This window comes from Candoia aspera, chromosome 1, assembly GCF_035149785.1.
Source record: "Candoia aspera isolate rCanAsp1 chromosome 1, rCanAsp1.hap2, whole genome shotgun sequence".
Classification (NCBI taxonomy): domain Eukaryota; kingdom Metazoa; phylum Chordata; class Lepidosauria; order Squamata; family Boidae; genus Candoia; species Candoia aspera.
Genome location: NC_086153.1, coordinates 277,815,980 through 277,831,369, shown reverse-complemented (window position 1 = coordinate 277,831,369; position 15,390 = coordinate 277,815,980). Strand labels below are relative to the sequence as shown.

General features: G+C 38.5%; 2 protein-coding genes across 4 annotated transcripts in view; both read right to left on the bottom strand.

Moving 5' to 3' along the window:
* Positions 1-8,250, bottom strand: part of PSEN1 (presenilin 1) — a 30,634-nt gene extending 22,384 nt beyond the window's left edge. Inside the window, exons 1-2 of one of the 2 annotated variants that reach the window (XM_063289871.1) lie at positions 8,164-8,250; positions 5,765-5,875 (exon numbers count right to left, since the gene is read on the bottom strand). In XM_063289871.1, the coding sequence (XP_063145941.1) occupies positions 5,765-5,848 (84 nt within the window). In that variant the 5' untranslated portion in view covers positions 5,849-5,875; positions 8,164-8,250. Of the gene's footprint in view, positions 1-516; positions 605-5,764; positions 5,876-8,163 lie in introns of those variants that run through there. The other variant, XM_063289872.1, reaches the window with a different exon arrangement.
* Positions 8,251-13,431: 5,181 nt separating this feature from the next.
* The window catches only part of RBM25 (RNA binding motif protein 25), a 43,459-nt gene continuing 41,500 nt past the window's right edge, over positions 13,432-15,390 (bottom strand). For both annotated transcript variants that reach the window (XM_063289852.1, XM_063289853.1), the window contains 2 exons: positions 14,914-14,961; positions 13,432-14,773 (listed from right to left, as the gene is read on the bottom strand). In XM_063289852.1, the coding sequence (XP_063145922.1) occupies positions 14,681-14,773; positions 14,914-14,961 (141 nt within the window). In that variant the 3' untranslated portion in view covers positions 13,432-14,680. The remainder of the gene's footprint in view (positions 14,774-14,913; positions 14,962-15,390) is intronic.

Sequence of the window (15,390 nt, the reverse complement as noted above, 5' to 3'; positions counted from 1 at the left end):
TTCCCAACAAGCAAAATCATAGGGTAAGAAAAAATATAGATCAGACAAACGCAAAACACAGTCATAACTGTGACTCTAAATTTCCAGCCCTTGTAAAAAATATAAATATGTGATTTAAGAAAACTTTATCAAACCTGTTTAATAAAAATGCAACAATACCTTGATCCAAAAGACATTTACAAATGAACATTCGGGATTGCTTTGTAACAGAATTAATTTTCATAAATGAGTAAAATTATTTTCACACTGATAACTCAATACAGAATGCTGTCACAAGTACAATAAATAGGAAAAAAGAACCTTATGAATATTAAAGCCTAAAAACTATGCTCTGGGCTGCAATTTGAAACTGCTCAAACAGGATTACTCACTGATGCCTAAAATGTAAAGTCTGTGCAAAGGTGCATTTTAAATGGCAAGGAATCAGGTTACAATTTTTGCACTTTGCTCTAGTATATAGAAAATACAGGTCCCTACCTGATCAGCATTAAACAGAACATAGTTCAGAGATCCTACCTGCAGCAGAAGCAAAGGAACAGATTCCTCAGTTTCATTAGCCATTAAGGAACTAAAGTCTTGAAAGAGGTTTGAACTAATCCCATTTATACTCTTTGCGGACAAGAACACACTGTATATCTTCAAGGTGAATGAGTAATACCAAAGATAAACAGCAACCTTGGCAATTATCAGACTTATAGTTAATATGAAATCCAAAGCAATCGTTTTAAAGGTGTGCAACATGGAAAGTAGCACTTCTTGAATAAGGTATCTGTACATTTTCAATCAACTGGAAGTGTAGGAGGCAGCAGCAACAGCACAATACAAGGCATTCTATATGACTTCAAAATATTAATATACTGACTTTAGTACTACCACTGGTCTCTTGATTACTTATGACTCGTAAGAAATTTGTACAGAGACACCTGAGGTCTATGAAGGTAGCTACTACCTAAGCAGATTTTTAAGTACTATGCTTTGGGATAGCACAAGTTAAAATATCTACTACATGAGAGTTACTTTGATCCTCTCTCAAGCACAACTGTGCCGTATAACAAAATACAGACAACCTGTTTGTCACATAGATTAGCCCTCTATTTCAAAATGTTTTCACTTAATTGGATATCAGATAATGCAATTCCATAAAAGTTGTCAACTAGCATATAAAATAAGAGAATTCATAGCACAGAAATTAAGCTATGTGGTGCATATTAAAGAATTTACTGTATTTAAAATAGAACTCTGCAGAGGCACCTTTATTCAATTATTTAAACAGGAATTTAATGAATTAATTCTTATTTTCAGTGTATACTATGATATTACTGCCCTAATTTGGTTCCTTTTAGGTATAGCAGAACCATAGCTCCCCTGCTGCCCCTGAATTTTGAAATTGTAATAGCAGCACATCTAACAAGCACCAGATTGTAGAGACTCATTCTGACTGGATATATCATGTCTCCATATGTTACAGGAATCACAAAAACAGGATCTCTGTAATAATTATGACATTACTTGGAAAATGAGACTTTCTAGGAAATAACTTCAAAAAGATAAGGTTAAATGTTAAATCATTTGAAAAGATCAGTACAAAGAAAGTAACACTTTAAGAACTGTATCTAAAAACCTGGGTATAACTTTTCAGTTTTCATTAACTTACCAGTAGCCTGAAAACCACAAATTCTGGGATAGATATAGGATACCGTATGCACTTTTTACCAAAACTGTTGGCAATCCTTTGCCCATCTTTGCTATTATCTCCTGGCAATTCTATACTGTACATTAATTAGAATAGTAAAACCATCCCGCAAATGAATATGGTCCATTCCCTCCTTAAGGTGCATAAGAAAAGAAACTTGACGGTGACTTCTAAGCCACCATCAACTTGCTAAATAATTAGAGTCCAACCAGAGTCACTGCCTAGAGTCACTATTGTGAGATGGGTGGCCATATAAATCAAATAAATTAATGGATAAACAAATAAATTGCTACTTATGCATTTTAAAATATATAGGTTTATGTTGATTTCTTCGAAAATTACAAAGCCCCAAAGAAGCCAGCCTAAGTACTCAGATGAACCTGTAACTAGCATTATTAGGAGGGACCCAAGCTGGAAATTTGAAAACATGTTATAGCAACATGCCAGTCACAAGCACACATTTACCAGGAGGTAAACTGGAAAGGTACTTCACTATTACTTCCTTTAGTCTCTCAGGATATTCAACATATGACTTCAGCTTCCCTTGGTCTTTTTTAGGTATGTATTCAGATTTCCAAACGAAGCACTGAGCTGCATCTACAATTATATTTCCTAAGAATGCTTCAGGGTTTTATGTAGGTCCCAACAGTACCGTTGGAAATATAGATGTACATTTGCAACATGATAGTTTCTCACTCATTTTTTAAATTAAAATGATCTAAAAATAAATAAAACCAGAATGGCAGTGGCGCTAACGGTATATGCACTGGTACTAAAGCACCATGTTGGACCCCCAGGAGCTATATTCTACTAACTGTTGAGAGTAAACAGGAAAAAATAATCTTTTCCAAATCAAGTTATCTTCTGAAATTATAATAAATATCTAAATAGAGGGTAGTGGATTAAGTCTTTGCATCTTACAAGCTTGGTTGATGTCATTCACCATGTTAACATACTCTACTACAATGCAGAAAATAAATAAATAAAATAACGTAACTGACTTCTACAGTGCCTTAATGTAAGATGTAATTTCACTCTTTTAAGCCTATTTTAAAAATTCCAATGACAGGGTTTTTTTTTTAAAAAAAAGCACACACATATGCTCAAGAAATATTTGGATTTCTGCCTACAGCACCTATTCACTTTGCTAGAAAACCTCCCCCAAATACCAGAAAACACTCAGGAATAGTGTGGAAATTTCTCTGAAATAATTGTGGCACTCTAGATTTTAACAAACATGTGTTTCCCAGGATACTGAACTGACAATCTGAAATTGGAGTAAGTTAGGTGATTTTTCATTGAATCAGAAAAAGCTACTTTCAATATTATTTTTTTGCTTAAATGTTTGAATCTGCTGTTTTTGAACTGTTACCAGGACTAATTAGACTGGAAGAAATGGGCATGTGTCAAACTTCTTGCAGATGTTCTGAAGCAGTCAGCACTGCCAGTTTTAAGCAGTCAATGCCAGTTTATTAGAGTGTTTAACGGTTTGATTATCATTACATTTACTAACAAAAGTCTCAAGTAATTAGAAAATATCCAGAAATTCAGCAGTTTAGAACCCGATAGCTAAATCGTTGTCTTCAAAATTCCTAACTGACATATATTATTTGAAAACAAGAAGGAAAAGACATTTAGCATAGAAGAGGTCTGGCTTGGTTATCTGGAAGAAGTTTGATCCCATGACTCCTGAGGAAGTGGACAGAATCCTTAGGACTCTTAGTCCAACCAGCTGTCTATTAGATCCTTGTCCCTCCTGGCTTGTGAAGGCCACTCAGGTCTTGTTGGGTCTATGTAGTGACGTCAGCTTCTTTGAAAAAAGGGGTGATCCCACCTGCCTTGAAAGAGGTCGTGGAAGGCTCCCTACTCAAGGGGCCATCACTGGACCCAACCTCTCTGGACAATTTTCATCCCATTTCCAGCCTTCCCTTTCTGGGGAAGAGTGTGGAGAAGGTGGTTGGAATGCAGTTATAGAGTCCCTAAATAAAAAGCATGCTGGCTGGGGAATTCTGGGAGTTGAAATCCACACATCTTAAAGTTGCCATGTTTGAAAAATGCTGATCTAGGCTCTTTTCAGTTAGGTTTCAGGTTAGGACATAGTACTCAGATGGCATTGGTCACCCTTGTCAATGACCTCTGATGGAGCCAAGATGGGGCGGTGCAACCATTCTGGCCCTCCTGGATCTCTCTTTCAGTACTATTGGCCATGGCATCTTCTGGACTAACTGTGGGTTATAGGAGTGGAAATATGTTGTGGTGTTTTTCTTCCTTTCTCTGCAGCTCCAACTGGTGTTTAAGGGGTGAGATGTTGAGCCCCAAACCTTTTTGTGGGGGCCCCCAGGGCTCAACACTTTCACCCTTCCTGCTTAACATCTATAGTACATGAGACTGTTGGGGGAGGTAATCCATTGTAGTGTCAGGTATCATCAATACACTGATGATACCCAGCTGTATATCTCAACTTCCAGCCAACCAAGCAATGCTTTTGAGGCTTTGTTCCATTCTCTGGAAGCTGTTGGGATCTGGATGCGGAGTTTGGATGTTGAGGAACACACATGTGGAAGACAGGCTCAGGCTCAACCCTAGCAAGGCTCAGTGGCTTTGAGTGTTTGGTCCTACTAGTTCTGGGAACTTTCTACCTTAAGTCCTGAGGGGGATAATACTGACCCCCTCAGGACCTATGTGCAATTTGAGGAGGTCTTCTTAAATTCAGAGCTCCTCCTCAAGGAGCAAGTAACAGCTGTGGACAAGAAAGCGTTTGCATAGGTTCAACTGGTGCACCAGTTCTGTCCATTCCTGGAATGAGAGGCCATCCTCATGGTCACTCATGCCTTGCTCACCTAGCAGTTGGATTGCTGCAATGTATTCTACACGCTGCTGGCCAGGAAGACCATCTAAAGATTACAGCTGGTCCAAAGTGCAGTGGAACAAGCAGTGATGGGCAAGCCTCATTTTGCCCATGTAGTACTCTTGCTATGTGAACTGCACTGGTGGCTAGTTGGATTCCAGGTGCATTTCAAGGTGCTGTTTATCACCTATAAAGTCCTACAAGGCATGTGGCCTAACTATTTCAGGGACCACCTATCTTCTGTAGCTTCTGCCTGTCCTATTCGCTCTGACAGGGTTGGTGTACTCTGTGTCCTGTCAATTAAAAAATGCCATCTAATGGGACCCTGGAGGCAGGCCTTCCCTGTTGCTGCACCTGCCCTGTGGAATAGTTTCCCACCCAGAAGTCTGCATGGCCCCCATCTTGCCTACCATCAGGCAATCCTTAAAACTTGGTTATTTTCAAAGGCCTGGGGCTAGGTTGTTTGGGAGGTCCCTTTTAGTGGTGAGTGAAGTGGAAGGTATGTGGTGTCTTTTGTGGTTTTTCTCCATACGCTGTTTTACTTTGTCATACATCATTCCTTTTGTATTTTATTGGTGTTTTTAGTTTGTGAAGTTGCCCACGGTCATTTGGGAGTTCAGCAGTCTAAAAATGTGAAAATCAAATTAAATTAAATAATCCTGGATTCTCACATACGTTTCTATTATTGTTATAATTATTCTCTTTATACTGTCCACTATCCTGTAAAAAGGATTAGGCTAAAGGATGGCAACTGGTCTAAGAACTCACAGCGAACTTCATGGATGAATGGGGATTTAAGCCTAGAACTCAACAGAACTCAACAATCTAACCTTACCTTGTCAAAAAGGAACCACAGAGAAGCCATCTTCATTACTGTTTACACAGCAAAACAGTACTAATAAATGCCAGTTAAGAACAATTAACTGGTATTTTGCACAGGGGCATACCAGAGCCGATCATTTTTTTTAACATCCCCCTCCACTTGCTGCTGACTGCCAAACAGCTGACTGGTGTGCTGGCAGCAATGACCTGACACACCTGCTGCCAACCCTCTCGATAGCCTCCTCATTGTCCCCAAGTCACCACACAATGCACCCCTTATTACCTGCCCCAGGGCAGATTGCTCCCACCCTCACCCCTGGTATGCCACTGATCATCATGTCTACCATGTGTAATCTGTTCAGTTTATACTCTGGCATGTAACAAAATCATTTCTTACGTACAGTATTGGTCAGGTGACTGTCAGGAGAGTTCTCTCTCAGTTGTCCATGCTGGACCTGTGATAAGTGTGCAGATAGTTCTGCCATTGGGACTTTCTTCTTGAGTTACTGCAGCTGTGAATTTTTTAAAAAGAGAGATGTTCTGAAAACCTACAATATATTTGGCTGAACGCAAATGAAAATCCACCTTAGCAGTTATTTCTAAATCCTCATGAAGAAAAAGCATGATGTAGATGTTAACACTGCCTAACTAACTATTGTGGAGTGATTTTACACTTACCCTCATTCACAGAGAAACTGTTCTTAAGCAGAATATATTTTAACTGTACATTTTCAGCAAAAAAAATGTTCTACAACATACAGGGCTAGTATAGTTCTGATGCATGCTTAATAAAGTCTACCATCCAGCTCCAGATCATGAGATCTGTACTTTTTAATTTACTGAGCATCAATTTGTTTTGCTGGACTAAACCATAATCAATTGCTATAGAGAGGCTGTGTCTACCCATGGTAAGTGATTAATTTCTCAATTAATCCTGTGTTCTGGATTGGCATAAAAGACTAAAGTATATCCTGGTCATCTTGCCAAGGTTTGCACTGTACACTAAAATGTAAGTGGCTAGTTCATAGGTCAATGTATCTTCTAACCAGCCACAATAAGGTTAATAGTAGGCATCCTTTGAGTTAGAGATAAAGCAAAATGACAGAAACAGACAAGCCATTACTTAGTGATCAATTGTTTCATGTGAAATTGAGACTGTTTACCTCAGAAGTCCTGGCAACTGTATGTGAAATTGTTCTACAACCAATTAAGGAAAAAAATCCCTCTTTTTTCCAGGTTATAGAACCTCTTCAGCCAATTAAGCATTTCTTTTTCAAATGGAAAAAATACCAGTGCTAGATTAATTACATCTGTTCTACTTTTCCTTAGGGGTCTTTAACACAGTGGTTATTAAATTTTATTTATTTTTCAAATTTCTATCACCGCCCATCTCTCCCGAAAAGGGGACACAATTTAACAACTGTGACTAGTTTAGAAATAATAAAGAAGTAACTTTATAAGAGATAATATTGGAATTTTTGGATCATGGAAAAACCATTATTACAATAAAGTAGCATTCTGTTTGCCCTCAAGAATGCCCATAAACACTCCTGCCTCCACAGAAGTAATGCTGATCAGAACATGTGATTTTGCAATAGTCCTTTCAGCATTGCTTACCATTATAGTTCAGCAATATTTGATTGGCCACAGCTTCCCCCTTTCTGACCTACGGCCTAATCCCATATGAGTTCATTTTTATTCTTTTTAAGATATATGCTTTAATATCAAATATATAATACAAATATATATAAAATATTAATAACTTGTTGCTGACAAGCTATTTAGCAACAGCAGTTTTTGAATGTCACTGTGATTTTATATATGCCTGTATTTTGTCTTACATTTCATTCTCCAGCTGTATCACTTCTTTCTTTGATTCAGTATGTATATTTACCAACACCAAACAACATTTCACACTTTTAAACTGGATTCTTCTGGTCCACAAAAGAATATCCCTTTGTTAAGGTGCCGTAAAATACATAGCTGTTTCCCTGTTTGAAAGGCTTCTTCAAGGCTCCATCAGAATGCCAAAAAGTACAGGATGATACTCTTTAAAGCAGGGTTTCCCAAACTATGAGGTGTATCTCCCTTGGGGAGGTGTGAAGTACCTTTTAGTTACATTGTTACAATAAATCCACCTTTCCCAAAGTTTCATTGTATTGATTTCATTGTTCATTTTGGTATTCTGATTTTTAGGGGAGGTGTGTACATTAAGATTACATTAAAGGGAGGTGTGATGGCAAAAAGTTTAGGACCCCCGCTTTAAAGGAATGATGAGAATTTACTCCGATCTAAGTAAGAGATAAACAAAGCCAAGCGTCCTTATGAATGGGCCTCAAATATTGGCCTGGAGCCAAAGGAAATGTATCCTTTTCGTTCACACGACGTGGGAAGCAGACAAAGCTCCGCTACCGGCTACATGCCCCGATGAGATCAGTTCCAGCCAAGGGGCTTCCGCTTTTAACGTTGCAAGATTTCGGTTAGGACCAGGGGGACAATTTCAGTCCAAGCCTCTCCTCGCTGAACAGCCCGATCCGGATTCAAGCTCAGGCAACTCGAATTTTAAACCCCTTTCCAACCCCGCTCTTTCACAGGCACTCTGGGAACGGAATCACTACTCCCGATTTACAAAGGAGTGCAAGGGAGGCCACGGCTGCTGGAAGGAAGTTTCGATAAAGGGAAGCTGTTATGCACCTCTAGTAAAGGGGCAGGTAGGGAGAGTCCCGAGGGGCACGGCCTTCCTCCCGCCCAGGCCTTGCCCTCCTCAAGGTTTTTGCCCTCTCCGAAAGCCACCGCTTACCTCTCCCCCTCGGCGCCCAATTTGGCTTCGACCCGAACCAGGGCAGAACCCCCTCCCTCTTCGCCCGACGCTTCCGGCCCAGGCCTCGCCCCGCCTCCTCTGACTCCCATAAGCTGGGCGTCCCCCTCTCCTTGCTTTCTTTGGCAGATCGCTCTTGTCTATCAAAGGAGCCGCCCCGCCCCTCGGCGGCAAACAACAGCTGCCTCAACCGGGGAAGAAAGGAGGTTAGTGCGCAGGCGTAGGAGGAGGAGCGGCTGCTTCTGCTGTAGAAATGCGTCAGCCTCCGCCGTGGGTCGAGGTAGCCGGGGGCTAATTTTTATTTCGCGTGGTCGTTGGACCTAACTTGGTCGAGGAAACGCGGAGTTTTTGCCGAGGAACTGCCTTTTCTTCGCTTTGCCAGGGAATGCATTGGATGGATGTACACACCATGTTAACCCTTAACATGATTTGTTTCGTTTTGTTGTACTATATGCGCTTGCGTTTAAGTTTGTATTCTGTGGCTTGGCGCGGAACTCTAATCATTATTCGATTTTTTTAAGGCTTCTTTTATCTATGAATATTTTTCGAGGGTGACCATTGTTCAGTTGGTTTACTCTTGTATTGGGGTTCAAGCTGCTTTAAGATTGCTTAGCCGAAGAGGAGGTAGCCACAAAGTGCCATTATTTGAGAAAAGATGGGTAATCTTGGTGCCCTTCAGTTTTGGACTACAGAATCTATCATTACGGGTCCTTACTTTTGAATTGTAGGGCAAGCTTCTGAGCGTATCAGGTGAATTACACTCTGTCAAGTAAGGTTAACTTGCTTAACTCAGAAGAGGTAGGTTTAGATCTGTATCTTCATATGCTAGTTTGTACGGTTGTTTTAATGGAGGGTGTAATACAAAACCGTGCAGTGGATTCAGACTGTAGTAATCGGCAATTCTCCCCCTCTCAGGAGTTAAATACGCTAATAGGTTTTGTGGCTATTATCCTAATAACCCAGAAGATTTTTTGTTTTGGAATAAACTTAGTCCTGAAAACATGAAGTTTCAGGCAAGCTTTGTTGTATCTAAAATTGTTACCTGGGATTTTAGGCGACGTTACCACCTTTTTAATAAAGGTGATACTAGCATTTTAACATGACATCCATGCCTATTTTTGAAGTTCAGGAAACTATGTTTTATTTATTTTTATTTATTTATATATCAAATTTTTTCACCACCCATCTCATTCGGATGGTTTTCCTTTTACCCAAAACCATTTATTTTATGTGAAAAAACTAGCCTTTTCAGCAGCTAAACAATAGGAAGCCTATTCTGAAAGTCTTTGAACATACTTGGAAGTTTTGAGATGGATGCAAACCCGGCTGGGGGAGAGAGTGATGTGAATGTTACCTGTAATCAATTTTTTCTATTGTTCAATTCTCACATATAATCAATGTTGTTTATTGTTTGATTAGTTGCTTTCTGAGGTATCACATATACCAAATGTATGTCATTTGTTTCTGTACCTTATAAAAAGTCTTGATCCCTTTAATAAATACTTTTTTGCTTTGCCTGAAGTACTTCTGATTTGTGCTGTTGGGAGGGGCAAAAAAAGCCACTTTGCAAAGTTAATCTCTCCCCCAAATTCAGAGATTTTTTTATCGGCTCCATGCCAAAAACAGGGTGCCTGAGTTTATAGGCAACAAAATATTATACATTTCAGGTATTTTCATTTGAGTAGGAGGAACTGATACCTTAAATCTAATTTATGGCATTATTGCCAAGACCTCAGTGGCTGGGTCTGCACATTGCACTAAACCATAAAGGCCAGGTTCTGGCTAACCTGTAACTGTTATTTATAAATCAGAAAAGTTATTTTCACATATAATATTAAATCAAAAAGCAAAGCATGCTATGTTTTAATGCAGTATGTGAATCTAGCTATTGAATCTAGCTATTGAAATCCTTATTACAAAATCCCATGATAACCTCTGGTTTTATGCATAGATCACTCAAGGTATTGCAAAACAAAAAACAAAACTTCAGGCAATGGGTTTTGAAAGTAATGTATTGGCACCATTACTGTTCAGGAATATGGTCTTAATCTTCAATAGTCCTTTAGAAAACATGTTAAAACCTTTTTTGTTTCAGCACACATTTGAGTTGAATAAAAACTAAACTTTAACAAAGGGTTATTTATGTTGGTACTTGTGTTTAGTATAAAATCTGATGGCATGTCTATGCAGCTGGTGGTTTTTATCCCCAGCCTATTTTGCTTGCATTCTGAGAACTTGTCTATTTCTGAACTAACCCTATATATATATATATTAGTGAATGTCTTTAAGCCCTGTTGTGATGACATAACTTCTGATACAAGGTCATTAGCAATAGCATCTTTGTTTTCTGTCGACCTTTTCCCATTGCTGTTGATTTTTTGAAGCATTAAAATCTTCTCCAGTAACTTTCGTCTTCATGTTAGGCATCTGAAATAGCTAAACTTTAGCTTAGTTTCCAGTGTTCAGTATGGATTTATTTCATCTAGTTCTGAATGGTGTGTCCTTGTTGTCCAAGATCTCAACAATTTTCTCCAGCACAATTCAAAGGCATCAATTTTACTTCATTAATCTTTCCCAGACATACAGTACAACTGGGAAAACCACAGCCTTAACTGTATTCTCTTTGCTGTCAATCTCTGCACTTCAATATTGTGTCTAGGTTTGCCACTCTCTCCCCAAATAGCAGAGATCTCTTTATTTCATGGTTGCAATTACCATCCCTGTGAATTTTTGAGCCTAAGATCGTTTGTCACTTCTCCTATTTTCATTGGCAAACAGGCATTGGCACTGTCCATTAGCAAACTTTAAAAAAAAAATACTGAGCAGCAGTCCAATTTTTGTTTCAAGAAGATATCCCTTATTTCCCAACTGATGTCCATGAGGTCATGAAGAGTTAGGCACAACTTTATGACCAAACAAAAAAGCAATGATTGAAAAAAATGGGGTACTGCCAAATTTCTGCTTATGTGACCCTAGACAATTTTAGGTTTCATTCATCAGTGCAAAGTATCAGTCATGACTAACAGGAACCAACCACTGTAAGCAAATGCCTCCTCAGAAGTTTGTTTATAGCAACAGCCTATATTTTATTTAATAAGTTGAATCCTCTGTCAGAAGGAGTGAAGTTTGTGAACCACTAAGAATCAACTGCAGTCCTGCAGAACTGTAACCTGCAATGTCTGAGCTTCATTTATATCCTCTTAATAAAAAGTGTATTGAACACAGTGAGTCAACATTCAATCTTTGTGTCATGCTCCCCGATCAAACGTTCCCAGAACATCTGATTGGATTCACATGCGTGAATGGAGTTAACACGTGTTGGGACTTGCGGGTCAGTAGAATTGGGAGGGGGAACTTGCCAGGAGCGTGAAAGCATCTTGTTTGGACTATCTCTGGTATCCAAGGTCAAGCTGCCGAGATGTTGGAGACATCTGCATGGAACTGAACTGACTGGCACGGAGAGGGGGGCTGCATGCCTGAGAAAGGGAGGGGGTTTGAATTCATTGGGTTAACTTGAGGAAAACGCGGGAACCTTCATTCGCAACTTTTTCATTGTTCTGTATACTACGGTCCATTAAAGCGATTTCTACTATAACTATGTAGGGATCGAATTTGATGGCAACTTGAGTAATACAGTCATTACACTTGGTTGGAGAAAAAGAAAGCTTTAGATGTAGTAATGGAGACACTTTTTTTTAGCAACAGTGACTTCAAATGTTTCTTGCATCTGTTGATCAATTCTGCACATCAGAATAGAGGTATTTTGGCTATTCCTCTTTATAGATCTGCTTCAAATCACTGATATTTTTGTGCTGTCATGTATGAACTGCTTAGTTCAGATTGTACCCCATTTCAATTGCACTGAGGTTTGTTAACATGCTACATGCCCACATTTGTTTTGGGTTCAACTCATGGACCAATACTCTTGACTTCTTGTAGAGGTTGTTGGTACTATCCAGAATCCGTTTTTCTCTCAACAATTACAAGTTGTCTGGGTCTTGAGGCTGCAAAGCAGCACATCTTTTTTCTCCCTGTCATGCTTCATAGATGGGATGAGGTCCTTCTGTTGGAATACAGTGGTTTGTTTTTTCCAAATGTAACATTTCTCATCAATGCCCCAAATTTTCCACTTTTGTCTCACTGGTCCACTAAATATTGTTCTAATAGCTTGACATGGATGGAAATGTGCTTCTTGAAAACTGTGTTTTCCTTCTTGTTATCCTCTGAAGCATACCATTCTTGTGCAGTATTTTCCTTATGATGGAATCATGAACACTAAGGTTAGACAATCCAAGAGTTGCCTGTGTTGGAACTCCTAAGACACTCAATGCTGGGAAGATTAACAAGGGTGCTGCATTTTCTCCATTGGTACACTAACTGCCTTATTGTGGATTGCTGGAGGCCAGAATCTCTGGCAATGGTTTTATAACTCTTTCCAGCCAACTCTTTTTCTGAGGTCCAGAAATCTCTTTTGTTTGGGGCATGATCCACTTCCACAAGCCTGTGTTGTGAACAGTAGACTCTGATGGTCACAAGATATGTGGATTAAAACAAACAAACTACAGAGGGCCTCTCAAACCTGTATCAGATTGCCATGTCATTGATTGCAACATTTAACTCAACATACAGTCTTAGGAAAGTTGATATCCTTAGGCTTTGTGTATTTTTTTTTCCAACAAAGACAATGAATGTTGACTCAGTAAAGACCTATGTTATTTATCCAAAGTCTCTTTATCAAGATTTTCAGGAGGGGAGGCTTTGATCAGATTGCATGTGACACTACTACGGAATTATGAATACTTCTAAAGAGTTCACAAACTTTTCCTAATAGCAGTATGTAGTGGTACATAGCTGACTTTGGGCTCAGGAGCTAACCAGGGTCAGGACCAGTTAACTTAAACAGGACACCTCCATGAAATAGCGGGGATATAGGCTAGAGAGGAAAGTCAGAAAAACTTTCCAGAAGGCACTAGCAACCTACTTATGCACTGCTCCCAAAAACTACATGACTGTGTCCAGGTAGTCTACTAGAAGTAGATTTTTGGAAGGTTAAAATTCATCTCAGTAGGACCAGGCTGCAACTAACTCAGTCTTGGTCCAATACAATGTTGGGGCTTGACAAATAGGCAGAATCTGAGATACTAGGCTGTACTGCAATGAAAGCACATCAATTAACCACTTATATTCCCTTCCTCCCATAACTGAAATAGTAGTGATATTATCTTAAAACCTGAGTAATCAAAATCCAGATCAAATATATACATTTTTAATATCTGAAATATTTACATGATGAAACCTTTATAGGATCCCATTAAGAACAAATTTTCAGATGCACGTATTCAGTAAGATGGGATCACAGTTATACCTTGTGAGTAAGTGATCTGTATTTCTTCAGATAAAGAGATACCAGAAGAGTGATGTTTTTGAAAGTCAGACAAGTTGTTGCTTCCTGGAAAGTGTCTGTCCTGCAATCAAGAGGCCTATAGCATACAGTCTTTTAGCTTGTGAGATTTTTAAAAATGCAGTTTACAGTACATTGTTATTTATATCACATCAGCATATGTATAAAACCCATAGAATAAGAGGGCAGGAAATGGTGCCCTCTACAAATCTGACAGACACTTTACAGTACAAAAAAGAATAAAGTCACAGCTGACTTGATGGCTTACTTAAAACAGTTTTTCCATCTTTTGAACATATTATGATCTAACATTGTAAACTGTTCTGCTCAAGTTACAATTTTATACCATTCCTTTCCACAAATATCCCAAACTGTCCTATTTCCAGTTTCTTTTTAAATAATAAAGATTAAGATGTCAGGTTTCTATTAGGAGGGCTAAAAGCAAATAAAACTGTGTGGTATTTGTCCTAATTAAAATGACGACAACAACAACAACAAAACTAAGTATGTGATGTTTTGATATAGTTTAACTGAAAGTCCTGAGTTTATGCAAGTCCACCATTTTTTTTTCTACAGGACAGGCCATCTAAAAATATTACAAAGCCCAACAAGTGAACAAGTTCACATCCATGCAGGTGAAAATTGTCTGCCAGCAAAATGACTCCCATCCATTTTTGGAATTTTAAAGTTTATTCTATTTTTAAAAAATGGAGGGAAGGAAATTGGTGCATTTACATAAAGTTCAATTATTTTCTTATGTAATAAGTGATGTTTTCTAAAACAAGAGTCTCTTCAATATTTACAAGAAGCAGTCTAGAAGATGAAGGTCAGAGACTGTATAAAGCAGCTGCAGTTTATAAATCATACCTGTTACTTTATCTGGCGCATGAAAACCACCAATGTAGGATTTGGAGAATTACAATCAAGGAAGCTGAGAAATGGGACAAAGATAGCCTCAATGTAACAGAGGATGAAAAAAATTCACATTTTCTACATTTAAAAAATACAGGTCTCACAAATGTCTCTGAGCACAGAGAAACTTCAAAGTTCTTCAGTGATGTGAAACAAAAATTGAAATGGAACCCTAAAAAGAAGTCTTTATTTCACCAGACCAATCTTTTTGGCCTCTGTTTCATATATCAATAACCTCCACATTTTGACTATAAAAACTTCTGCTTCTTCATCTAGCACCTGTAGGAGAAAGAGAAAATTTCAAATTTAGGGCATGATCATTACTATTATTACTTTGAATTCATTTTGTAAAAGCAACAACTTTGTTTTCTGATAAAATATTACAAGTTTGCACTGGTAAGCTTTTTGCCTTTACTTACCATAGCAACATCATCCAGGATGCTCTGTGGTGAACTATGAGCCATAACCTGAAAGAGAGATACACAGAAGTTGTCTTGATAACATAGCACTTAAAGAGTCTGAAAAATGGAAGCACGCAAGACTGGGATATGTTACCAATATAATAGAAAAACTCAAACTAACAAGGATCTTAAATCTATCAAAAACAAGACTCACTTCTGATTTCAAATAAGATGTTTTTCTAGGTGCGCTCTAGCAAATCAGGCACTTATGAATCTCTGAATAATTTGACATAAAGACAAAATGCTGTTTTTTAAAATTTCATTTAGTTTTCAACAGGCATTTCAATATTTATTAAGAAGGCATCATAACAACATCTGGGATAGATGTTACAAACTGGGCAGCATGTCACAAGCAATCCGAGTAGGAGCATACCATAGTTCCCAAAACACACGATCACTACAAAAGTCTGCTATACGGGTCCATCAGACATTTGA